Source organism: Salvelinus namaycush, chromosome 27 (genome assembly GCF_016432855.1).
Source record: "Salvelinus namaycush isolate Seneca chromosome 27, SaNama_1.0, whole genome shotgun sequence".
NCBI lineage: Eukaryota > Metazoa > Chordata > Actinopteri > Salmoniformes > Salmonidae > Salvelinus > Salvelinus namaycush.
Genome location: NC_052333.1, coordinates 3,604,867 through 3,631,281, shown reverse-complemented (window position 1 = coordinate 3,631,281; position 26,415 = coordinate 3,604,867). Strand labels below are relative to the sequence as shown.

The 26,415-nt window shown below is 45.0% G+C and overlaps 1 protein-coding gene across 1 annotated transcript in view; it reads right to left on the bottom strand.

Annotated features, from left to right (window-relative positions):
• LOC120022480 (phosphatidylinositol-3-phosphatase SAC1-A) overlaps positions 1 to 26,415 on the bottom strand; it is a 37,602-nt gene continuing 11,187 nt past the window's right edge. Inside the window, exons 5-20 of the mRNA XM_038966400.1 lie at positions 18,402 to 18,551; positions 16,280 to 16,339; positions 15,964 to 15,997; positions 15,108 to 15,209; positions 14,119 to 14,204; positions 13,803 to 13,889; positions 13,567 to 13,635; positions 13,399 to 13,478; positions 12,629 to 12,727; positions 7,938 to 8,076; positions 6,378 to 6,447; positions 5,948 to 6,020; positions 3,513 to 3,606; positions 3,157 to 3,249; positions 2,850 to 2,907; positions 1 to 2,609 (exon numbers count right to left, since the gene is read on the bottom strand). Of these exons, the coding sequence (XP_038822328.1) occupies positions 2,473 to 2,609; positions 2,850 to 2,907; positions 3,157 to 3,249; positions 3,513 to 3,606; positions 5,948 to 6,020; positions 6,378 to 6,447; positions 7,938 to 8,076; positions 12,629 to 12,727; positions 13,399 to 13,478; positions 13,567 to 13,635; positions 13,803 to 13,889; positions 14,119 to 14,204; positions 15,108 to 15,209; positions 15,964 to 15,997; positions 16,280 to 16,339; positions 18,402 to 18,551 (1,431 nt within the window). The 3' untranslated portion in view covers positions 1 to 2,472. The remainder of the gene's footprint in view (positions 2,610 to 2,849; positions 2,908 to 3,156; positions 3,250 to 3,512; positions 3,607 to 5,947; positions 6,021 to 6,377; positions 6,448 to 7,937; positions 8,077 to 12,628; positions 12,728 to 13,398; positions 13,479 to 13,566; positions 13,636 to 13,802; positions 13,890 to 14,118; positions 14,205 to 15,107; positions 15,210 to 15,963; positions 15,998 to 16,279; positions 16,340 to 18,401; positions 18,552 to 26,415) is intronic.

Here is a 26,415-nt window from a genome sequence, read left to right as displayed (position 1 = left end):
TGGCAGTACTTGGATATTTTTTATTCAATAGTCGTTTCTATGATCTTTTAGCGCACCTACTGGGAACATGGCCTTTCTGGTAAACCAGTCAAGATCGAGAACTAGTTTCATAGTAAACAGCCCACCACTTACTCTTACAAAATGTAAAAGTCTACCACTAACCTCAGTCGGTTGATATACTGTCCAGGGTCTTCATAGCTATCCTGGGTTCCAGTCTCTTTGTGCTATCATGCCAACTCCATGTCACTCATTGATTTGTCATGGCATGATGGCACAAACACATCTGGGACCAGGCTACATCACAGCTCAGTTACATGTATTATGGGAATGTTCAGGGTTTTGAATACCAACAAAAGGAATGGTGACAGAGGGAAAAAATGGGTTTCAAAAAAGAAAAATCATCCACTATTAATACATTCACAAAAACAACCATATTCCAAAATACATCTAATATTCTGAGAACAGTGGAGGCTGCTGAGGGGGAGGACGGCTCATCATAATGGCTTGGAACGGAGCGAATGGAACGGCAGCAAACACATGGAAACCATGTGTTTTGTACCATTCCCCTCATTACAAGCCCGTCCTCCCTAATTAAGGTGCTACCAACCTCCACTGTCTGAGATAAATATTCAAAACGTAAACCCAAGATTATAAGCAAAAAATATTCACCAGGCAAATCATACGCCTTTAAAATGCGGTTGTTGACTCAAAAGATCACTAAATTCTCATCCAGATAAAAAATATATAAATCACTGCTTGATCTTTACATTTAGTATAGACTCTGCAAATAAGTGCTCAGCATACAATCTCATTGTAAAATATACAGTATATATATATATATAATTGCAAGGATGTTCATGGAAACACAACAGTAGACAAGCTTGAGTTGGTCCTCCCTCCTTTGTAGTTACCACTGCCCAGCTAGAATAAATATTAGTTCTAGTATATTAACTAATACATTCTAATTTAGCGTTAAAATGTTGTAAATCACTGGCAGATTACCATAACACATTCTAAAAGGAACAATGGAATTGTGCTGATGTTGTAAAATATTTTACACCGTGACCTCTACTTCTGTATTTAGAATAAGTGCTCAACACTGCATATTCAAGATGGAAATCATCAGAACAGGAAAGTAGACACACAAAGGCATAGCAACATAAACTGTCTACAAAACAAATCTATTGAATAGACAAAAATCTGGAAAAATCCCGAAACCCATTAAGACGAGAAATCATATTCACGATAACAAGGAATGGTTACGTCCACTCCCTCAAATCATGGAGGGGGGCAAGCTTGTAAGGCAGGTCTAAAGTGTGGTTTTAAATTCAATTAAATGTACATTTAAATTAAATTCTGTATCTGGAGCATAACAATCCCTAAATACTGTGAGAAGTAAACTAGAAAACACTGACAAGTCAAGGTTATGACAGAACTATGGTATAGTGACTACCCTATAATCAACAATGAATGAACAACATCTCCCACCGCTCAGATCACATACTAGGTGCAACTTATTTCATGTTCACCCAAAATACAAAAAAATAAAAGATGGTAAGCTAAGCAAGAAACCCTTACTTAAAAATAGATTCATAAATATTTTGCACGATTTATGTTCATAGTAGCAATACATTCTCCCCCCCACGCCACGTCATTCGTCTCTAGGGGAACTAGCTAGTTTAGCGATATATATATATGTGTGTGTGTGTTCTTTAAACGAGTAGTATAGTAAGGCTTATTACATTCAAGAGAACAACCAAAACATGTTATCTTTCTAAACAATGTACCCCAGTCATAGTGCATGTTATAGTGCCAACCGTTTCTCTGTAGTTTCCTAGTCTAAAAATACATTGCATTTGAATTACAGTAAACAGAAAAGTTAAACCAAAGAAACCATTCATTTAATGTATAACAAGAATATTGAATATCGTCTTATTAAAGTTGCTTTCATGAAAAATGAAGAATTACGCTGCAATTCACTAAAGTGCCATCAAAATGTTTTCTGAGAGACCTCTGTAATAGCCATTACCGTGTGGTGCCTTCAAAGTGGTTAAACCATCACCGAGGTTGACCGACTGTACACCAGCCTTGTCCAACACAGAGAAATTAAACATAATAAAAAAGGTCAGCATACACCATGATCTAAGGAAGGAAGGGCTAGGAAGGAGGTGAAGGAGGACAGAGTCTGATAGGAGACTGTAGAGTTCAGAGCGGCTTCAGTAGGTATGCTGCCTGATAAACAGGAGTTCTGGGTCGGAGTAGAAACCCCTATAGAAACTATAGGGTTACTTCCCAAATGGAATCCTATTCCAGTGCACTATATAGGGAATAGGGTGCCATTTGGAACGTAACCTAGGAGGACAGTGTCCGAGCCTCAAGCAGCCGGGAGGAAGAAGAGTTGGATGAAGATGAAGAGGTATAGGAGTCCGCTGGGCCGAGCTGCTTTCCACACACACACACACACACGCACGTTCAGTCCATCTTCTCTTTCTGCACCAGTTTGGGGGCATCCACGAAGTCACGGCCGTTGAAGACGATGACGGCAGCGGTGACGGCAGCAGCAGTGCCCCAGAACAACACATAGGCCAGGGTCTCAGTCCACGTGTCACCTGGGAAAGAGAGAGGGACACCACTCATCAGAGAACGACAAATATCAAGGATACAAAGATGGAGGGGGAAACTTGTCAGAGACCATAAATATATAAATTTGTGTGACCAGAGATCACAACGAATTGTTAAGGACACAAACAGAACTAGCATGCCCTTGTGTCCTGAGGTTAACAGAGCTAAAAGTTAAAAGGCTAGAATGTTCCTTTAGACAAGTGGTTGTCAGATGGGTTTTTTCTTACCAGCCATGAGGAGGCAGATGATACACATGGAGAATGCTACCACCATGATGATGGGCAGCTGCAAGACAAAGACAACAAAAATACATTACTCATAGTTTGGGGTGGGAAGCAGAACTCAGTATTTTAAAAAAATAATACAAATAAATGGAGGAGAGGACCAGAGACGTAGTCATGTAAAGTGAATCACAAAACATGACGATCAGTCTGGACATCCTGACTGGTGCCAGGACATCCCAAAAAGGCCTCTCCCCACTTCTGACCATGATACATCCCCATTACTACTTTGAGATGGAGAGAGGCAACTGACCGTGAGGAACTTCCAGTCCTTTTGGATGCGAAGTGGAGTTGGTCCGTCTGTTTCATCAACAGCGTAGTTTCCAAGGAACAAATCAATGGAATCCTGGAGACAACACACATACCCTTCATTGCTTAAAAGGACTGACAACAAAAACACAGTGAAATAACTCCATGTCTCTCTAAAACACATGGATGAAGAATTATATATAGTTTTTGTAAAATTATGATTTGAGGAAAACATTGGTCTTAAGCAGGAAATTGGTCCATCTACACAGCAGATATGACAGTAATACACTATTCCTACCTTATGTAGTTCAAAATGTGTTATTTTTCTAGGCCTTTTTCAAATTTAAAAATCAGACGTACTTGTCTGAAGCCGTCAGAGAAGTTATTCTTGTAGTAACGGATGGCAGAGTTCACACCGTCCATCACCAGACCCATCTGGGTCCTCTTCCCTGTCCTGATGAAGGACAGGAAATAACACACACACACTGTCAACTCTCCCAACAAGACAGGAAATAACAACCATCAATAACAGACACTGTCAGTCACCAACAAGCAAGTAGTCAGACTGTCTACCATAATGTCCACGTAGCAATACGAATGACAGGTGAAGGAGAAATAACCACCATCAACATCTCATGGCCACACGGACATTATCTACCAACCAGATAGTACCTAGACAGTTTGCATAGAAATGAAAACGTGACCTCAAATTGAAGCCACACAACAAACAGTTGACCTCCAACTAAACAAGCATAGTCTCTGGAGACATGCAGGCCTGTATATATTTCAGATGTCAGCAGCACACAGACATGCAGGCCTGTATATATTTCAGATGTCAGCAGCACACAGACATGCAGGCCTGTATATATTTCAGATGTCAGCAGCACACAGACATGCAGGCCTGTATATATTTCAGATGTAAGCAGCACACAGACATGCAGGCCTGTATATATTTCAGATGTAAGCAGCACACAGACATGCAGGCCTGTATATATTTCAGATGTCAGCAGCACACAGACATGCAGGCCTGTATATATTTCAGATGTCAGCAGCACACAGACATGCAGGCCTGTATATATTTCAGATGTCAGCAGCACACAGACATGCAGGCCTGTATATATTTCAGATGTAAGCAGCACACAGACATGCAGGCCTGTATATATTTCAGATGTCAGCAGCACACAGACATGCAGGCCTGTATATATTTCAGATGTCAGCAGCACACAGACATGCAGGCCTGCATACAGGGCCTTCAGAAAGTATTCATACACCTTGACTTATTCCACATTTTGTTGTGTTACAGCCTGAATTCTGAAAGGATTAAATATATGTTTTTATCTCACCCATATACACACACAACAGCCCATAATGACTAAGTGAAAACATGTTTGTAGAAATGTATTGAAAATAAAATACAGAAATATCACATTTACAGCTGTGAGTGTTTCTGGGTAAGTCTAAGAGTTTTCCACATCTGGATTGTGCAACATTTACCCATTATTCTTTTCAAAATTCTTCAAGCTCTGTTAAATTGTTTGTTGATCATTGCTAGACAACCATTTTCCGGTCTTGCCATAGATTTTCAAGTAGATTTAAGTCAAAACTAACTCGGCCACTTATGAACATTCACTGTCTTCCTGGTAAGCAACTCCAGTGAATATTTGGCTTTGTGTTTTAGGTTATTGACGTGCTGAAAGGTAAATTCATCTCCCAGTGTCTGATAGAAAGCAGACAACCAAGATTGTTCCTGTGCTTAGCTTCATTCCATTTATTTATTATCCTGAAAAACTCCACAGTCCTTAACGATTACAAGCATTCCCATAACATGATGCAGCCACCATTATGATTGAAAATATGGAAAGTGGTACTCTAATGCGTTTTATTAAAATTTGCCCAAAACATAATACTTTGTATTCGGGACATAGTTCATTTCTTTTCCATATTTTTTGCAGTATTACATTAGTGCCTAGTTGCAAACAGGATGCATGTTTTGGAATATATTTGTTCTGTACAGGCTTCCTTTTCACTCTGTCAATTAGGTTATTGTCGTGGAATAACTACAATGTTGATTCATCCTCAGTTCTCTCATATCACAACCATTAAACTTTGCAACTGTTTTAAATTCACCATTGGCCTCATGTTAAAATCCCTGAGCGGTTTCCTTCCTCTCCAGCAACTGAGTTAGGAAGGACGCCTGTATCTTTGTAGTGACTGGGTGTATTGATACACCGTACAAAATGTAATTAATAACTTCACCACGCTCAAAGGGATATTCAATGTCTGCTTTTTTTTAATTTTTACACATCTACCAATAGGTGCCCTTCTTTGCGAGGCATTGGAAAACATCCCTAGTCTTTGTGGTTGAATCTGTGTTTGAAATTCACTGCTCGACCGAGGGACCTTACAGATAATTGTATGTGTGGGGTACAGGGATGGGGTAGTCATTAAAAAATAATGTTAAACACTTATTTCACACAGAGTGAGTCCATGCAACTTATTATGTGACTTGTTAAGCACATTTTTACTCCTGAATTTATTTAGGCTTGTCATAACATAAAATACTTGACATTTCAGCTTTTCATTTTATTATTCATTTGTAAAAATGTCGAAAAACATAATTCCACCTTGACATTATGGGTTATTGTGTGTAGGCTAGTAACACAACATCTCAATTTAATCCATTTGAAATTCAGGCTGTAACACAACAAAACGTTGAAAAATAGAAAATAGAAAATGTAGAAAATATCTCTAGGCACTGTATAGTTCAGAGGTCAGCAGCACACGCATTTCTATACCTGGTGAAGTCAGTCTTCAAGGCTCCCGTACCAGCGTACTGCTTGGCGCATGCATTGGCATTGTCAGCCCAAGCTATCACAGAAAACAGACAAGACATTGTTAGTGAGCAGAGCAGTGTGACAGACTAGACAGATCAACCTCATATGACACTCAAAAGCTGCGTTCACACACTGACAGCCTCCTTAGCCCTGGGCTGAGTTTAACCCAGGTTAGTGGTAGCCCCGGGCTGAGTTTAACCCAGGTTAGTGGTAGCCCCGGGCTAAGTTTAACCCAGGTTAGTGGTAGCCCCGGGCTAAGTTTAACCCAGGTTAGTGGTAGCCCCGGGCTAAGTTTAACCCAGGTTAGTGGTAGCCCCGGGCTAAAATGATCCAGTGTAAAAAGACCTAAAGTAGCTGCCACTGATGGCCTAGAGGGGCGGGGCCCACTTACCATTCTTGTAGATCTTCTCAAAATCGTCCTGTTCTTCAATCCGCTGGGCCACATGCAGGACACCCATCCTCTGTGGACAACCACCAAACAAGCATACATAAGTCCATTTAGAAGGGGATAGGGTAGGGAACTAGGGCTCAGTCATTCAGCTTGTTCTCTAAAATAAAAAACTGTCAATAGTAAGTTATTCAACTGTGGGAAACAGTAGCTAGTTGTCTTTGTTCAACCCTTGGTTCAACTCTCTGCCTCCTGTAAGTGTCAGAATGATAACTCCCACAGTGTGTGAAACAAGGGGGTTTGAGGTACTCTGCCTGGTCGCTGAGTATCTGTCAAGTGATAATGAGTTGTGAATACTACTGCAGAGCGGTGGTCAGGTTTTTATTCTCTTCAAGTGATAATGAGTTGTGAATACTACTGCAGAGCGGTGGTCAGGTTTTTATTCTCTTCAAGTGATAATGAGTGCAACCCTCCTACCTGTAGCTGGGACTGTATAAGTTAAAGTCGGCAGTAAAGGATCCCTCTGAGTTTAAGTGTAACAACCACACACCAGTAGCTGGGACTGTATTGAGGCAGAATGGGGTACTCTGTCTGCTCCATCGGAGTGTACCGTCTAGCAAAAAGAAGCGTGTACCATCCACACACCTGTAGCTGGGACTGTATGGAACGACGGGCCAGCTCTGGAGGACTTCCTACCTGTAGCTGGGACTGTATGGAGCGGCGGGCCAGCTCTGGAGGACTTCCTACCTGTAGCTGGGACTGTATGGAGCGGCGGGCCAGCTCTGGAGGACTTCCTACCTGTAGCTGGAACTGTATGGAGCGGCGGGCCAGCTCTGGAGGACTTCCTACCTGTAGCTGGAACTGTATGGAGCGGCGGGCCAGCTCTGGAGGACTTCCTACCTGTAGCTGGGACTGTATGGAGCGGCGGGCCAGCTCTGGAGGACTTCCTACCTGTAGCTGGGACTGTATGGAGCGGCGGGCCAGCTCTGGAGGACTTCCTACCTGTAGCTGGGACTGTATGGAGCGGCGGGCCAGCTCGGGAGGACTTCCTACCTGTAGCTGGGACTGTATGGAGCGGCGGGCCAGCTCTGGAGGACTTCCTACCTGTAGCTGGAACTGTATGGAGCGGCGGGCCAGCTCTGGAGGACTTCCTACCTGTAGCTGGAACTGTATGGAGCGGCGGGCCAGCTCGGGAGTACTTCCTACCTGTAGCTGGGACTGTATGGAGCGGCGGGCCAGCTCTGGAGGACTTCCTACCTGTAGCTGGAACTGTATGGAGCGGCGGGCCAGCTCTGGAGAACTTCCTACCTGTAGCTGGGACTGTATGGAGCGGCGGGCCAGCTCTGGAGGACTTCCTACCTGTAGCTGGGACTGTATGGAGCGGCGGGCCAGCTCTGGAGGACTTCCTACCTGTAGCTGGGACTGTATGGAGCGGCGGGCCAGCTCTGGAGGACTTCCTACCTGTAGCTGGGACTGTATGGAGCGGCGGGCCAGCTCTGGAGGACTTCCTACCTGTAGCTGGGACTGTATGGAGCGGCGGGCCAGCTCTGGAGGACTTCCTACCTGTAGCTGGGACTGTATGGAGCGGCGGGCCAGCATGCTCTGAATGACGTTGGTGCGGTCCAGACAGTCCATGCAGTTACTGCGGAACGTCCCCTTCTGCTGGGACAACACCTTCCCCTCCGTGTCTACCATGAAGTAGCTGCAGAGAGACAGAGGAGTCAGGAGAACACATATCCACAGAGCCAGTAACAGCACTGTAATGTTGGGACAGCACCTAACCATTCAGAGTTCATGTCTCACCTTAACCATTCAGAGTTCATGTCTCACCTTAACCATTCAGAGTTCATGTCTCACCTTAACCATGCAGAGTTCATGTCTGACCTTAACCATGCAGAGTTCATGTCTGACCTTAACCATGCAGAGTTCATGTCTGACCTTAACCATGCAGAGTTCATGTCTGACCTTAACCATGCAGAGTTCATGTCTGACCTTAACCATGCAGAGTTCATGTCTGACCTTAACCATGCAGAGTTCATGTCTGACCTTAACCATGCAGAGTTCATGTCTGACCTTAACCATGCAGAGTTCATGTCTGACCTTAACCATGCAGAGTTCATGTCTAACCTTAACCATTCAGAGTTCATGTCTAACCTTAACCATTCAGAGTTCATGTCTAACCTTAACCATTCAGAGTTCATGTCTAACCTTAACCATTCAGAGTTCATGTCTCACCTTAACCATTCAGAGTTCATGTCTCACCTTAACCATTCAGAGTTCATGTCTCACCTTAACCATTCAGAGTTCATGTCTCACCTTAACCATTCAGAGTTCATGTCTCACCTTAACCATTCAGAGTTCATGTCTCACCTTAACCATTCAGAGTTCATGTCTCACCTTAACCATTCAGAGTTCATGTCTCACCTTAACCATTCAGAGTTCATGTCTCACCTTAACCATTCAGAGTTCATGTCTCATCTTAACCATTCAGAGTTCATGTCTCACCTTAACCATTCAGAGTTCATGTCTCACCTTAACCATTCAGAGTTCATGTCTCACCTTAACCATTCAGAGTTCATGTCTCACCTTAACCATTCAGAGTTCATGTCTGACCTTAACCATGCAGAGTTCATGTCTGACCTTAACCATGCAGAGTTCATGTCTGACCTTAACCATGCAGAGTTCATGTCTGACCTTAACCATGCAGAGTTCATGTCTGACCTTAACCATGCAGAGTTCATGTCTAACCTTAACCATTCAGAGTTCATGTCTAACCTTAACCATTCAGAGTTCATGTCTAACCTTAACCATTCAGAGTTCATGTCTAACCTTAACCATTCAGAGTTCATGTCTAACCTTAACCATTCAGAGTTCATGTCTCACCTTAACCATTCAGAGTTCATGTCTCACCTTAACCATTCAGAGTTCATGTCTCACCTTAACCATTCAGAGTTCATGTCTCACCTTAACCATTCAGAGTTCATGTCTCACCTTAACCATTCAGAGTTCATGTCTCACCTTAACCATTCAGAGTTCATGTCTCACCTTAACCATTCAGAGTTCATGTCTCACCTTAACCATTCAGAGTTCATGTCTCACCTTAACCATTCAGAGTTCATGTCTCACCTTAACCATTCAGAGTTCATGTCTCACCTTAACCATTCAGAGTTCATGTCTCACCTTAACCATTCAGAGTTCATGTCTCACCTTAACCATTCAGAGTTCATGTCTCACCTTAACCATTCAGAGTTCATGTCTCACCTTAACCATTCAGAGTTCATGTCTCACCTTAACCATTCAGAGTTCATGTCTGACCTTAACCATGCAGAGTTCATGTCTGACCTTAACCATGCAGAGTTCATGTCTGACCTTAACCATGCAGAGTTCATGTCTGACCTTAACCATGCAGAGTTCATGTCTCACCTTAACCATTCAGAGTTCATGTCTAACCTTAACCATTCAGAGTTCATGTTTAACAACCATTCAGAGTTAATGCCTAACCTTAACCATTCAGAGTTCATGTTTAACAACCATTCAGAGTTCATGTCTCACCTTAACCATTCAGAGTTCATGTCTAACCTTAACCATTCAGAGTTCATGTTTAACAACCATTCAGAGTTCATGTCTAACCTTAACATTAAAAACTTTTAAATTTGACGTTTTGAAAGAACTACGAAAATATGACATTCATGAAACATGGATGAATGTCTAATTCTGATGTGAGACCGTGAGAGCTAGTTGGCGCTGTGTGTGTGTGGATGTGAGTAAGACCTTGAAACAGGTCAACATTCCCAAGGCCGCGGGGCCAGATGGATTACCGGGATGTCTACTCCGAGCATGCGCTGACCAACTGGCAAGTGTCTACACTGACATTTTCAACCTCGCCCTGTCCGAGTCTGTAATACCAACATGTTTCAAGCAGACCACCATAGTCCCTGTGCCCAAGAACACTAAGGTAACCTGCCTAAACGACTACCGATCCGTAGCACTCACGTCTGTAGCCATGAAATGCTTTGAAAGGCTGGTCATGGCTCACAACACCTAAACCCACTCCAAATTGCATACCGCCCCAACAGATCCACAGATGATGCAATCTCTATTGCACTCGACACTGCCCGTTCCCACCTGGACAAAAAGAACACCTATGTGAGAATACTATTCATTGACTACAGCTCAGCGTTCAACACCATAGTACCCTCAAAGCTCATCACTAAGCTAAGGACACGGAGTAAACAACTCCCTCTGCAACTGGATCCTCCACTTCCTGAAGGGCCGCCCCCAGGTGGTAAGGGTAGGTAAAAACATATCCGCCACGCTGATCCTCAACACAGGGGCCCCTCAGGGATGCGTGCTCAGTCCCCTCCTGTACTCCGTTTACTCATGACTGCACAGCCAGGCATGACTCCAACACCATCATTAAGTCTGCTGATGACACAGTGGAGACTTGGCCGTGAGGTGCAAGGACAACAACCTCTTCCTCAGCGTGATCAAGACAAAGGAGATGATTTTGGACTACAGGAAAAGGAGGACCGAGCACGCCCCCATTCTCATCGATGAGGCTGCAGTGGAGCAGGTTGAGTGCTTCAAGTTCCTTGGTGTCCACATCACCAACAAACTAACATGGTCCAAGCACACCAAGACAGTCGTGAAGAGGGCACGACAAAACCTATTCCCTCTCAGGAGACTGAAAAGATTTGGCATGGGTCCTCAGATCCTCAAAAGGTTTTACAGCTGCACCATCAAGAGCATCCTGACTGATTGCATCACTGCCTGGTTTGGCAACTGCTCGGCCTCCGACCACAAGGCACTACAAAGGGTAGCGTGTACGGCCCAGTACATCACTGGGGCCAAGCTTCCTGCCATCCAGGACCTCTATACCAGGCGGTGTCAGAGGAAGGCCCTAAAAATTGTCAAAGACTCCAGCCACCCTAGTCATAGACTGTTCTGTCTGCTACTGCACGGCAAGAGGTACCAGAGCGCCAAGTCTAGGTCCCAGAGCGCCAAGTCTAGGTCCAAGAGACTTCTAAACAGCTTCTACCCCCAAGCCATAAGACTCCTGAACATCTAATCAAATGGCTACCCAGACTATTTGCATTGCACCCCCCCCCCCCCCCCTTTTACACTGCTGCTACTCTTATTATCTATGCACAGTCACTTTAATAATTAAAGTGGAAACATTACCTGAATACCGGTGACCCCGCACATTGATCCTGTACCGGTACCCCCTGTATATAGCCTTGCTATTGTTATTTTACTGCTGCTCTTTAATTATTTGTTGCTTTTATTTCTTTTTTGGGGGGGGTATTTTTCTTAAAACTGCATTGTTGGTTTAGGGCTTGTAAGTAAGCATTTCACTGTAAGGTCTACCTACACCTGTTGTATTCGGCGCATGTGACGAACACAATTTGATTTGAAATGGCACCCTATTCCCTACATAGTGCACTGTCTCCTTGGGCCCTGGTCAAAAGTAGTGCACTATGTAGAGAATAGTGTGCCATTTAGGATGCAAATCTGAACACATTTTCCCCCAGAGGTTAATCCAGACGTCACTGACCGACTACTGTAATGTACTCACTGGTATTTTACCTTGAAAGACAGACCAGAGATAAAAGGGTAGAAAGGAAGCAAACTAGCCTCTCTATGTTCGTATGTCTATCCTCTTGCTAATAAGTATTAGATTCTGGGTTAAACTTGGAACATTGTTGTACTCAGAAGTATAGTATGTGGGGTGAAAGAGACTGGTTTTTACATCAGAAGGTTAGGGTTATCTGTAGGATAACCATGTAGGCTTTGGAATGTGCTGGGTCGGACGGGAGGAAGTCACAGGGTTGCTATAGTGGAAACGGATGGACATCTGTGGATTAGGCGAATGAGGGGGTTGAGGTCAGGTCAGATCCCCTGAAGGGAGAAATGATGGTTTATTCCTTTGTTCCTGTCGAACCATAATAGATGTAAGGATTGGAGAGAAGGAGGAGTGCCTAAATCGGAGCTTGTTCCAGTGGCTTCTCTGAACCCTTCTGGTTGACCTAGATTAGAAGAACACCATATACTTGTGGTGGTGGAAACACGTGATGTCTGAATACAGCTGTATCGACCCTTTGGGAAGAATTAAACGTGGTTAAGCTTATCTAGTGTCCGTTGAGTTATTTACTCTGAGAATTAGAACCTAACATAAGGAACTTAACTTGAGTCTTGTATGGTTGTGGGTGTAGACTAGCAGCCATTCATAAAGGAGTGTATATGGAGAGTAATACCTGTATTCATCTTGTGTCTCAGCCACATTGTCCACCAGGATATTCAGACGATCCCATCTCATCTTGCTACACTCCTTGTGGAAGTCAAATGCTACGTACCTGCAGCCAATAGAAGAAACAGCATGTCTGTGTGAGTGGATGCACTAGATCCATCTAAAAACAGGCCTGGGAAATTCCAGTCCTCGGGGGGCCTTTTTTTATTTTATTTTTTATTTATTTCACCTTTATTTAACCAGGTAGGCCAGTTGAGAACAAGTTCTCATTTACAACTGCGATCTGGCCAAGATAAAGCAAAGCAGTGCGACACAAACACAGAGTTACACATGGAGTAAAACAAACGTAGTGTCAATAACACAATAGAAAAATCTATATACAGTGTGTGTAAATGTAGTAAGATTATGGTGAGGTAAGGCAATAAATAGGCCATAGTGGTGAAATAATTACAATTTAGCATTAACACTGGAGTGATAGATGTGCAGTTGATAAGTATAGATACTGGGGTGCAAAATAGCAATAAAATAACAATATGGGGTGTTACAATTTCCCCCCATCCCTATTCCCTAGCAAACACAGCTGATTTAATCTAATTACATTCTAAACTGAAGATCATGATTAGGTGATTATTAGAGTCAGGTGTGTTGGCTGGGGCAAAACTGTGACACCAATCAGGACCTCGAGGACTGGAATTGCCCAGGCCTGATCTAAAAAGGTATAAATCACTGAAATGATAAGCCAGATGAGTATTCAGGAGAGAAGTGGTTAGTTCTCACTTGATCATGCCGTTCTCCATGCCAGTCACCATCTTGGCAAAGGCTTGTTCCAGTGGCTTCTCTGAACCCTTCTGGTTGACCTAGAAGAAGAACACCATCTTATATCCATCTCTCTAATAATGCTGTGATGTTTTAGCCATTGTGAGGCTTAAATAATGAGGGGCCTACCAGGTTCAGAATGGTCTGCTTTCCATAGATGAGGACCTGCGAGTCAAAATGCCTCTGGAAGCCATCCATCTAGGAAGCAGTTGAGAGAAACATTTTATTTTTTAAATTTATTTAACTAGGCAATTGGTGATTTAGTAAACAAAATATCCACAGAGTGGGTTTACCTGACCTTCGACCTGTTGTACTGACAATGGAATAGAAAGATGGAAACAGACAGAAGATGTAAAAGCCCTTACGTGATTGGTGTTCTTGCTGATCAGTGGTTTGGGCTTGTATTTCAGGTTGGGCCTCTGAGACCAGAAGAAGGGCATGGAGCCTCGTGTCTATGGAGGGAAACGGACATTTTCCACAAAAAAAAAAAATGTAAATAAAAAGGCTTGCGCCTAATCAATAACTACTACTACTCTGTCGCCCACCCTGTCCACCACCCTGTCCACCACCACCCACCATGTCGCCCACCCTGTCCACCACCACCCACCATGTCGCCCACCCTGTCCACCACCACGTCGCCCACCCTGTCCACCACCACCGTCTCCTACTTTTCAAACTCACCTGTACGAATGAAGCCCTCCCTCCATTGTACAGGACTATTTGCTCCGTCTCCACAAAGTTAGCAGCGTGGCCCTCAGAATCGATACCTGAGGAAAAACAAATAATGATAATGAGAGAATGACTACGCATGTCCACCGGGCCATTAATGATTCAACATGCCAGTAATGCGGCGCAGTACAGTACTAGGTCCGCATCCCAAATGGCACCCTATTCCCTATATAGTTCACTACATAGGGAATAGGGTGCCTATATAGTTCACTACATAGTTCACTACATAGGGAATAGGGTGCCTATATAGTTCACTACTTAGGGAATGGGGTGCCTATATAGTTCACTACATAGGGAATAGGGTGCCTATATAGTTCACTACATAGGGAATAGGGTGCCTATATAGTTCACTACATAGGGAATAGGGTGCCTATATAGTTCACTACATAGGGAATGGGGTGCCTATATAGTTCACTACATAGGGAATGGGGTGCCTATATAGTTCACTACTTAGGGAATAGGGTGCCTATATAGTTCACTACATAGGGAATAGGGTGCCTATATAGTTCACTACATAGGGAATGGGGTGCCTATATAGTTCACTACATAGGGAATAGAGTGCCTATATAGTTCACTACATAGGGAATAGAGTGCCTATATAGTTCACTACATAGGGAATAGGGTGCCTATATAGCTCACTACATAGGGAATGGGGTGCCTATATAGTTCACTACATAGGGAATGGGGTGCCTATATAGTTCATTACATAGGGAATAGAGTGCCTATATAGTTCACTACATAGGGAATAGGGTGCCTATATAGTTCACTACATAGGGAATAGGGTCCCTATATAGTTCACTACATAGGGAATAGGGTGCCTATATAGTTCACTACATAGGGAATAGGGTGCCTATATAGTTCACTACATAGGGAATAGGGTGCCTATATAGTTCACAACATAGGGAATAGGGTGCCATTTGAGACGCAAGCCTGTGTCTTACCTCTGACGTAGTATCTGACCCCAGCCCTGAAGCAGCTCCTCCTGGATATGAGGATCCATTCAAAGATCTTCCCGTTGATACGGCACGGCTTCATCACGGCGACTGGGTCGGGGACGTCAAGGACCTCACATAATACACCGCTACAGCACCGGGCCAAGTTGTATCTAAGATCGTGTCCCAAATGGCACCCTAGTCCCTATTTTAGAGCACTACTTTAGACTAGGACACATACGACTCTGGTCAACAGTAGCGTACTATATAAAAAGACAGGGTGCCATTTGAGACGTACACTAAGTGGAGGATGTTGTTGGAGCTGTACTCTGAGTAGAGGATGTTATGATTTCTCTCCTGGTAATGACTTTCTAAAGTGTCCCTGAGGGAATGATTTCAGTTGCATCGAGTTGAAATTGGTTCTTGAGAACACTCAGAGACCCATTCAAACTCTATGTAGTGATGTGGGCCCACTGATTATTACTACACTCAGAGACCCATTCAAACTCTATGTAGTGATGTGGGCCCACTGATTATTACTACACTCAGAGACCCACTCAAACTCTATGTAGTGATGTGGGCCCACTGATTATTACTACACTCAGAGACCCACTCAAACTCTATGTAGTGATGTGGGCCCACTGATTATTACTACACTCAGAGACCCACTCAAACTCTATGTAGTGATGTGGGCCCACTGATTATTACTACACTCAGAGACCCATTCAAACTCTATGTAGTGATGTGGGCCCACTGATTATTACTACACTCAGAGACCCACTCAAACTCTATGCAGTGATGTGGGCCCACTGATTATTACTACACTCAGATCAGTGTGAGCAAAGCAAGACCATGAAAAGGATACATCCATGGACAACAGGGATCGCAAACTTGTGGAGCTGAAAAGGAATACAATTATTACCTTTAAACAGGATACATTAGAACAACAAAGAAAGAAAGTAAGAAAAAGATAGAACGAATACTGTGGTCATCTATAACTACTGTTCAAACATAGTTCATTTCTGAGGGGTAAGGTTCATGTTATATTGTCCATATTCTAATACGCTTACCTCCGGTACATTAGAATAAGAAACAAAGAATGAAGACCGTGGACATGTGTAATGTGTTATTAAGCAAAGGGGTGGGGGTGGGGGTTGTGATGTCATCTTCATATCACTCACCTCTGGCTGTGCAAGGAACTCTCTCAGAAGGCTTCCATTCCACACAAACCTCTGATCTGCCTAGAAACAGGAGAACCAACCAATAAATCAAACTCTCATTCTCTATAGTGCCTTCGGAAGGTATTCGCAACCCTTCTGTTGTGTTACAAAGTGGGATTAAAATGTGTTATGTACGGAACATAAAACACTAATATATATTGATTAGATAAGTATTCAACCGCATGAGTCAATACATGTTAGAATCACCTTCGGCATCGATTACAGCTGTGAGTCATTCTGGGTGAGTCTCTAAGAGCTTTTCAAACCTGGATTGTGCAACATTTGCCCATTATTCTTTAAAAAAGCTCTGTCAAATTGATTGTTGATCATTGCTAGACAGCCATTTCCAAGTCTGCCATAGATATTCAAGTTGATTTAAGTCAAAACTGTAACTAGGCCACTCAGGAACATTCAATGTCGTCTTGGTAAGTAATTCGTATATAATTGGCCTTGCGTTTTAGGTTATTGTCCTGCTGGAAGGTGAAATTGTCTCCCAGTGTCTGATGGAAAGCAGACAACCAGGGTATCCTCTCGGATTTTGCCTGTGCTTAGTTCTATTCCATTCCTTTTATCCTAAAAAAAACCCTCTCTAGTCCTTGCCGATGACAAGCATACCCATAACATGATGCAGCCACCACCATGCTTGACAATATGAAGACTGGTACTCAGTGATGTGTTGGATTTACCCCAAACATAATGCTTTGTATTCAGGACATACAATTAATTAGCCACATATTCTGCTGTATTACTTTAGTGCCTTATTGCAAACAGGATGCATGTTTTGGAATATTTCTTATTTTGAGCAGGCTTCTTTCTTTCATTGTAAATAAGAATTAGTTCTTAAAACTTGCCTAATTAAATAAATACAAATTTATTTAAAAAATTATTTAAAATCAACCTGCAGTAAATAATCTCCATCAGTTTGTACAGTCCCTGTTCCCTGTTCAGAACACTACTTTGGACCAGGGCCAATGGGGTCAGAGTATGGACACAGCACTACTTTGGACCAGGGCCAATGAAATGACAGTATGGACAGACAGTTTTGAAATGGAACAGGCGTTACTATGTCACACGTTCCTCTCACCATTAAAACCAGTCAGACAAGGTTTCAGTATAGGAGACAGTGAAGATATACTGTACACCATGGTACAACACACATTCAGCACTACAGAGTAATACCCCAGCTGAGACAGTGGGCGAAAAGGTCAATCTGTTTGTGTATGTTTGTTTACATGAGTAAATGCATCTGTGACGTGCGTGCGTGTTTACGAGGGCAAGGTGACTAGTGTGGTTTACATGAATGGCAGGAGCCCAAACACCACAGTGACACTCCTCCAATATAGATGAGGGATATCATCAACATCATCTAATGGGATGATACTTTATGGTTGACTAGCTCGGTGCGCAATAGGCGAAAACTCTGGCCCTGTCCAAAAACAACTGTTATGCTCCTAAAATACTCACTTCAAGAATCGGTTAGTTATAAGCAATATGGTGGTAGCTCCACCTTGCCCTCTGATAGAGGTAGACAGTTTGCCATACGGCTCAGATCCAATCTTTCCAGGTCTACACAAGAGCCTAGAGGGTTAGGTAGAGTCTAGGATTGGTCTTTATTACAGAGAACAATAGTCATTTCTCACCCTCTCTCCCCTCCCCTATTAGCACACCCCCCCTCTCTTACCCTCTTCCACACCCCCTCTCTCTTACCCTCTTCCACACCCCCTCTCTCTTACCCTCTTCCACACCCCCTCTCTCTTACCCTCTTCCACACCCCCTCTCTCTTACCCTCTCTCTCTTACCCTCTTCCACACCCCCTCTCTCTTACCCTCTTCCACACCCCCTCTCTCTTACCCTCTTCCACACCCCCTCTCTCCTACCCTCTTCCACACCCCCTCTCTCCTACCCTCTTCCACACCCCCTCTCTCTTACCCTCTTCCACACCCCCTCTCTCTTACCCTCTTCCACACCCCCTCTCTCCTACCCTCTTCCAAACCCCTCTCTCCTACCCTCTTCCAAACCCCTCTCCCCCCCACCAACTTCCACACCCCCTCTCTCCTATCCTCTTCCAAACCCCCCCTCTCACCCTCTCCAGCAGGCTCATCTCCTGGAAGTCGTGGCTGACGTTGGCCAGTCTCTGGAGGGTGTGGGTCAGGTCGTAGTCAGTGCAGAAGTAGAATCCATCTGTAGTCAGCACGTTGTTAATCATGGACAGGAATGTCTTGTTGTCTTGCGTCTGGAGAGAGGGAGGGGAGAAAATTGATTTTAGCTGGCTGGGCACCAATCATGACAGTGCAGTTTTGTAGTAGGAGTTGTGTGTGAAATGTGAGAGGCAGTTAAAGCCAGGGACTTTTCATATGAAATTAAACAGTAAATCTAGGTGACCAATAAACATTTATTTTTCTTTTATTTAACCTGAGTAAGTCAGTTAAGAACAAACTCTTATTTACAATGACGGCCAAACTCAAACGACGCTGGGCCAATTGCGCACCGCCCTATAGGACTCCCAAATCATGGCCCGGTTGCGATACAGCCTGGAATCGAACCAGGGTCTATAGTGACGCCTCCAGCACTGAGATGCAGTGCCTTGGACAGCTGCGCCACTCAGGAGCCCAAAATGAAATACATCTGAATCAGATTGACAGCAACAGATGTTCTGAAGTAGTATTACAGCTTCAACTGACTCCAGTGGTTTCAAAAACGGATGAAATCATCTCTTACATATTACAATAGCCCTCTGAGTCAATGTGTTTCATTCTAAACCTTGTTTACTGCACAGAGGTCGGGGTGCACAACCTCCAATGATCTTGTGTCCCAAATGGCAGCATCCCCTTCTGATACATTTTGAGAGAGCGAGAGAGCGACATGCATGCAGGGCAGAATTAGGCCAATATCCACTAATAATAAAAACTCAAAAAAGAGCAATTCAGTTTTGGAAACATCTAAAATACAGTAACCCCCTCTCATATCATTACCAAGCCCTGCAATGCCAAGAGCTGAGCAAAGAAAATAGTCCCCTCATCCAGCTGGTCCTGGGGCTGAGTTCACAAACCTGTTCTACTAACACACTGAAGCCTCAGGAACAGAACATCCAATCAATCAGAATAAACCAAATTACAACACAGTCAAAACAAAACTACATTGCTTATTGGGAAACACAAGCACAATCACAAAGCAAAATGCAGTGCTATCTGGCCCTAAATTGACAGTACACCGTGGCTAACTATTTGACCATGATTACTGATCAAAACCTTAGAAAAACCTTGACAAAGTACAGGCTCAGTGAGCACAGCCTTGCCATTGAGAAGGGTAGACACAGGAAAACCTGGCTCCCTGTAGAGGAAAGGCTGTGCAACCACTGCACCACAGCAGAACCTGAGACGGAGCTGCATTTCCTGACAAAATGTCAAAAATATAAAACAATTAGAAAATATAATTTCCCCAAATTTGAAACCCTCATTCAAGGTTTCAAAGACCTCTCTGATGAGAGTAGGCTACCTGTCCTGTTGGGGGAGGACGCAGAGAGCTGTGGTTTGGCAGCGCACTACATTGCTGCCTGCCATAAGATGAGGGACCGTGTCTGACAGACCAATCAACCTGCACATGTACTCTACTGTATGCTTATTGTTATTGTTCAATGCATGGTTATTTTGACCCTTGGTTATTGTTGTTACGGTTGTCCCATTGACAATTTTGATTCTTATTATTTTCATATTGTAAATATCCAACGTAAGCTTTGGCAATTTGTACATTGATGCGTCATGCCAATAAAGCAAATTGAATGAGCGCGAGAAAGCGAGAGCGAGAAAAGCTACATTTCAAACACTTAAAAAGACACACCCTCGTCCACTTACCCTCGCCTTATGCCCTTGGGGGTATCCCCGTTTGAAACGTAAGCCCCTCAAGCCCTCGTTTTTGATCGAGTTTGCTAGTGTACAATTATGTTCACGCCGAGGCCTGAAACTACCCATAATTCAATTCGCAATGATTATACATCCACTAAGTCAGCCGAAACGTAAAACCTCAACATGGAGAAGTCAACATACAAGTAAAAATGAATGCAAATAAGTTAGAAATGTTACTACTATGTAAAAGGTAAATATATGTTATATATACATATCTACCTCCATCACTCCTGTTCCCTTCCCCCTATACATATCTACCTCCATCCCTCCAGTATCCCTGTTCCCTTCCCCCTATACATATCTACCTCCATAACTCCTGTTCCCTTCCCCCTATACATATCTACCTCCATCACTCCAGTATCCCTGTTCCCTTCCCCCTATACAGATCTACCTCCATCACTCCAGTATCCCTGTCTCCTTACCCCTATACATATCTACCTCCATCACTCCAGTATCCCTGTTCCCTTCCCCCTATACAGATCTACCTTCATCACTCCAGTATCCCTGTTCCCATCCCCCTATACAGATCAACCTCCATAACTCCTGTTCCCTTCCCCCTATACAGATCTACCTCCATCACTCCAGTATCCCTGTTCCCGTCCCCCTATACAGATCTACCTCCATAACTCCAGTTCCCTTCCCCCTATACAGATCTACCTCCATCACTCCAGTATCCCTGTTCCCTTCCCCCTATACATATCTACCTCCATCACTCCAGTATCCCTGTTCCCTTCCCCCTATACATATCTACCTCCATCACTCCTGTTCCCTTCCCCCTATACATATCTACCTCCATCACTCCTGTTCCCTTCCCCCTATACATATCTACCTCCATCACTCCAGTATCCCTGTTCCCTTCCCCCTATACAGATCTACCTCCATCACTCCTGTTCCCTTCCCCCTATACAGATCTACCTCCATCACTCCAGTATCCCTGTTCCCTTCCCCCTATACATATCTACCTCCATCACTCCTGTTCCCTTCCCCCTATACATATATACCCCCATCACTCCTGTTCCCTTCCCCCTATACATATCTACCTCCATCACTCCTGTTCCCTTCCCCCTATACATATATACCCCCATCACTCCTGTTCCCTTCCCCCTATACATATCTACCTCCATCACTCCTGTTCCCTTCCCCCTATACAGATCTACCTCCATCACTCCAGTATCCCTGTTCCCTTCCCCCTATACATATCTACCCCCATCACTCCTGTTCCCTTCCCCCTATACAGATCTACCTCCATCACTCCAGTATCCCTGTTCCCTTCCCCCTATACAGATCTACCTCCATCACTCCTGTTCCCTTCCCCCTATACAGATCTACCTCCATCACTCCTGTTCCCTTCCCCCTATACATATCTACCTCCATCACTCCTGTTCCCTTCCCCCTATACATATCTACCTCCATCACTCCAGTATCCCTGTTCCCTTCCCCCTATACATATCTACCTCCATCACTCCAGTATCCCTGTTCCCTTCCCCCTATACAGATCTACCTCCATAACTCCTGTTCCCTTCCCCCTATACAGATCTACCTCCATCACTCCAGTATCCCTGTTCCCTTCCCCCTATACAGATCTACCTCCATCACTCCAGTATCCCTGTTCCCTTCCCCCTATACATATCTACCTCCATCACTCCTGTTCCCTTCCCCCTATACATATCTACCTCCATCACTCCAGTATCCCTGTTCCCTTCCCCCTATACAGATCTACCTCCATCACCCCTGTTCCCTTCCCCCTATACAGATCTACCTCCATCACTCCTGTTCCCTTCCCCCTATACATATCTACCTTCATCACTCCAGTATCCCTGTTCCCGTCCCCCTATACAGATCTACCTCCATAACTCCTGTTCCCTTCCCCCTATACAGATCTACCTCCATCACTCCTGTTCCCTTCCCCCTATACATATCTACCTCCATCACTCCAGTATCCCTGTTCCCTTCCCCCTATACATATATACCCCCATCACTCCTGTTCCCTTCCCCCTATACAGATCTACCTCCATCACTCCAGTATCCCTGTTCCATTCCCCCTATACAGATCTACCTCCATCACTCCAGTATCCCTGTTCCATTCCCCCTATACAGATCTACCTCCATCACTCCAGTATCCCTGTTCCCTTCCCCCTATACAGATCTACCTCCATCACTCCGTATCCCTGTTCCCTTCCCCTACATATCTACCTCCATCACTCCAGTATCCCTGTTCCCTTCCCCCTATACATATATACCCCCATCACTCCTGTTCCCTTCCCCCTATACAGATCTACCTCCATCACTCCAGTATCCCTGTTCCATTCCCCCTATACAGATCTACCTCCATCACTCCAGTATCCCTGTTCCCTTCCCACTATACAGATCTACCTCCATCACTCCAGTATCCCTGTTCCCTTCCCCCTATACAGATCTACCTCCATCACTCCTGTTCCCTTCCCCCTATACATATCTACCTCCATCACTCCTGTTCCCTTCCCCCTATACATATCTACCTCCATCACTCCTGTTCCCTTCCCCCTATACAGATCTACCCCCATCACTCCAGTATCCCTGTTCCCTTCCCCCTATACAGATCTACCTCCATCACTCCTGTTCCCTTCCCCCTATACATATCTACCCCCATCACTCCATCACTCCTGTTCCCTTCCCCCTATACATATCTACCTCCATCACTCCTGTTCCCTTCCCCCTATACAGATCTACCTCCATCACTCCAGTTCCCTTCCCCTATACATATCTACCTCCATCACTCCAGTATCCCTGTTCCCTTCCCCCTATACAGATCTACCTCCATCACTCCAGTATCCCTGTTCCCGTCCCCCTATACAGATCTACCTCCATAACTCCTGTTCCCTTCCCCCTATACAGATCTACCTCCATCACTCCAGTATCCCTGTTCCCTTCCCCCTATACAGATCTACCTCCATCACTCCAGTATCCCTGTTCCCTTCCCCCTATACATATCTACCTTCATCACTCCAGTATCCCTGTTCCCGTCCCCCTATACAGATCTACCTCCATAACTCCTGTTCCCTTCCCCCTATACAGATCTACCTCCATCACTCCTGTTCCCTTCCCCCTATACATATCTACCTCCATCACTCCAGTATCCCTGTTCCCTTCCCCCTATACATATCTACCTCCATCACTCCAGTATCCCTGTTCCCTTCCCCCTATACAGATCTACCTCCATAACTCCTGTTCCCTTCCCCCTATACAGATCTACCTCCATCACTCCAGTATCCCTGTTCCCTTCCCCCTATACAGATCTACCTCCATCACTCCAGTATCCCTGTTCCCTTCCCCCTATACATATCTACCTCCATCACTCCTGTTCCCTTCCCCCTATACATATCTACCTCCATCACTCCAGTATCCCTGTTCCCTTCCCCCTATACAGATCTACCTCCATAACTCCTGTTCCCTTCCCCCTATACAGATCTACCTTCATCACTCCAGTATCCCTGTTCCCGTCCCCCTATACAGATCTACCTCCATAACTCCTGTTCCCTTCCCCCTATACAGATCTACCTCCATCACTCCAGTATCCCTGTTCCCTTCCCCCTATACAGATCTACCTCCATCACTCCAGTATCCCTGTTCCCTTCCCCCTATACATATCTACCTCCATCACTCCTGTTCCCTTCCCCCTATACAGATCTACCTCCATCACTCCAGTATCCCTGTTCCCTTCCCCCTATACAGATCTACCTCCATCACCCCTGTTCCCTTCCCCCTATACAGATCTACCTCCATCACTCCTGTTCCCTTCCCCCTATACATATCTACCTCCATCACTCCAGTATCCCTGTTCCCTTCCCCCTATACATATATACCCCCATCACTCCTGTTCCCTTCCCCCTATACAGATCTACCTCCATCACTCCAGTATCCCTGTTCCCTTCCCCCTATACAGATCTACCTCCATCACTCCAGTATCCCTGTTCCCTTCCCCCTATACATATCTACCTCCATCACTCCAGTATCCCTGTTCCCTTCCCCCTATACAGATCTACCTCCATCACTCCTGCTCCCTTCCCACTATACATATCTACCTCCATCACTCCAGTATCCCTGTTCCCTTCCCCCTATACATATATACCTCCATCACTCCCGTATCCCTGTTCCCTTCCCCCTATACATATCTACCTCCATCACTCCAGTATCCCTGTTCCCTTCCCACTATACAGATCTACCTCCATCACTCCAGTATCCCTGTTCCCTTCCCCCTATACATATCTACCTCCATCACTCCTGTTCCCTTCCCCCTATACATATCTACCTCCATCACTCCAGTATCCCTGTTCCCTTCCCCCTATACAGATCTACCTCCATAACTCCTGTTCCCTTCCCCCTATACAGATCTACCTTCATCACTCCAGTATCCCTGTTCCCGTCCCCCTATACAGATCTACCTCCATAACTCCTGTTCCCTTCCCCCTATACAGATCTACCTCCATCACTCCAGTATCCCTGTTCCCTTCCCCCTATACAGATCTACCTCCATCACTCCAGTATCCCTGTTCCCTTCCCCCTATACATATCTACCTCCATCACTCCTGTTCCCTTCCCCCTATACAGATCTACCTCCATCACTCCAGTATCCCTGTTCCCTTCCCCCTATACAGATCTACCTCCATCACCCCTGTTCCCTTCCCCCTATACAGATCTACCTCCATCACTCCTGTTCCCTTCCCCCTATACATATCTACCTCCATCACTCCAGTATCCCTGTTCCCTTCCCCCTATACATATATACCCCAATCACTCCTGTTCCCTTCCCCCTATACAGATCTACCTCCATCACTCCAGTATCCCTGTTCCCTTCCCCCTATACAGATCTACCTCCAACACTCCAGTATCCCTGTTCCCTTCCCCCTATACATATCTACCTCCATCACTCCAGTATCCCTGTTCCCTTCCCCCTATACAGATCTACCTCCATCACTCCTGCTCCCTTCCCACTATACATATCTACCTCCATCACTCCAGTATCCCTGTTCCCTTCCCCCTATACATATATACCTCCATCACTCCCGTATCCCTGTTCCCTTCCCACTATACAGATCTACCTCCATCACTCCAGTATCCCTGTTCCCTTCCCCCTATACAGATCTACCTCCATCACTCCTGTTCCCTTCCCCCTATACATATCTACCTCCATCACTCCTGTTCCCTTCCCCCTATACATATCTACCTCCATCACTCCTGTTCCCTTCCCCCTATACAGATCTACCCCCATCACTCCAGTATCCCTGTTCCCTTCCCCCTATACAGATCTACCTCCATCACTCCTGTTCCCTTCCCCCTATACATATCTACCCCCATCACTCCATCACTCCTGTTCCCTTCCCCCTATACATATCTACCTCCATCACTCCTGTTCCCTTCCCCCTATACAGATCTACCTCCATCACTCCAGTTCCCTTCCCCCTATACATATCTACCTCCATCACTCCAGTATCCCTGTTCCCTTCCCCCTATACATATCTACCTCCATCACTCCAGTATCCCTGTTCCCTTCCCCCTATAGATATCTACCTCCATCACTCCTGTTCCCTTCCCCCTATACATATCTACCTCCATCACTCCTGTTCCATTCCCCCTATACATATCTACCTCCATCACTCCTGTTCCCTTCCCCCTATACAGATCTACCTCCATCACTCCAGTATCCCTGTTCCCTTCCCCCTATATAGATCTACCTCCATCACTAATGTTCCCTTCCCCCTATACATATCTACCTCCATCACTCCAGTATCCCTGTTCCCTTCCCCCTATACATATCTACCTCCATCACTCCTGTTCCCTTCCCCCTATACAGATCTACCTCCATCACTCCAGTATCCCTGTTCCCTTCCCCCTATACAGATCTACCTCCATCACTCCTGTTCCCTTCCCCCTATACAGATCTACCTCCATCACTCCAGTATCCCTGTTCCATTCCCCCTATACATATCTACCCCCATCACTCCAGTATCCCTGTTCCCTTCCCCCTATACAGATCTACCTCCATCACTCCAGTATCCCTGTTCCATTCCCCCTATACATATCTACCCCCATCACTCCAGTATCCCTGTTCCCTTCCCCCTATACAGATCTACCTCCATCACTCCAGTATCCCTGTTCCCTTCCCCCTATACATATCTACCTCCATCACTCCTGTTCCCTTCCCCCTATACAGATCTA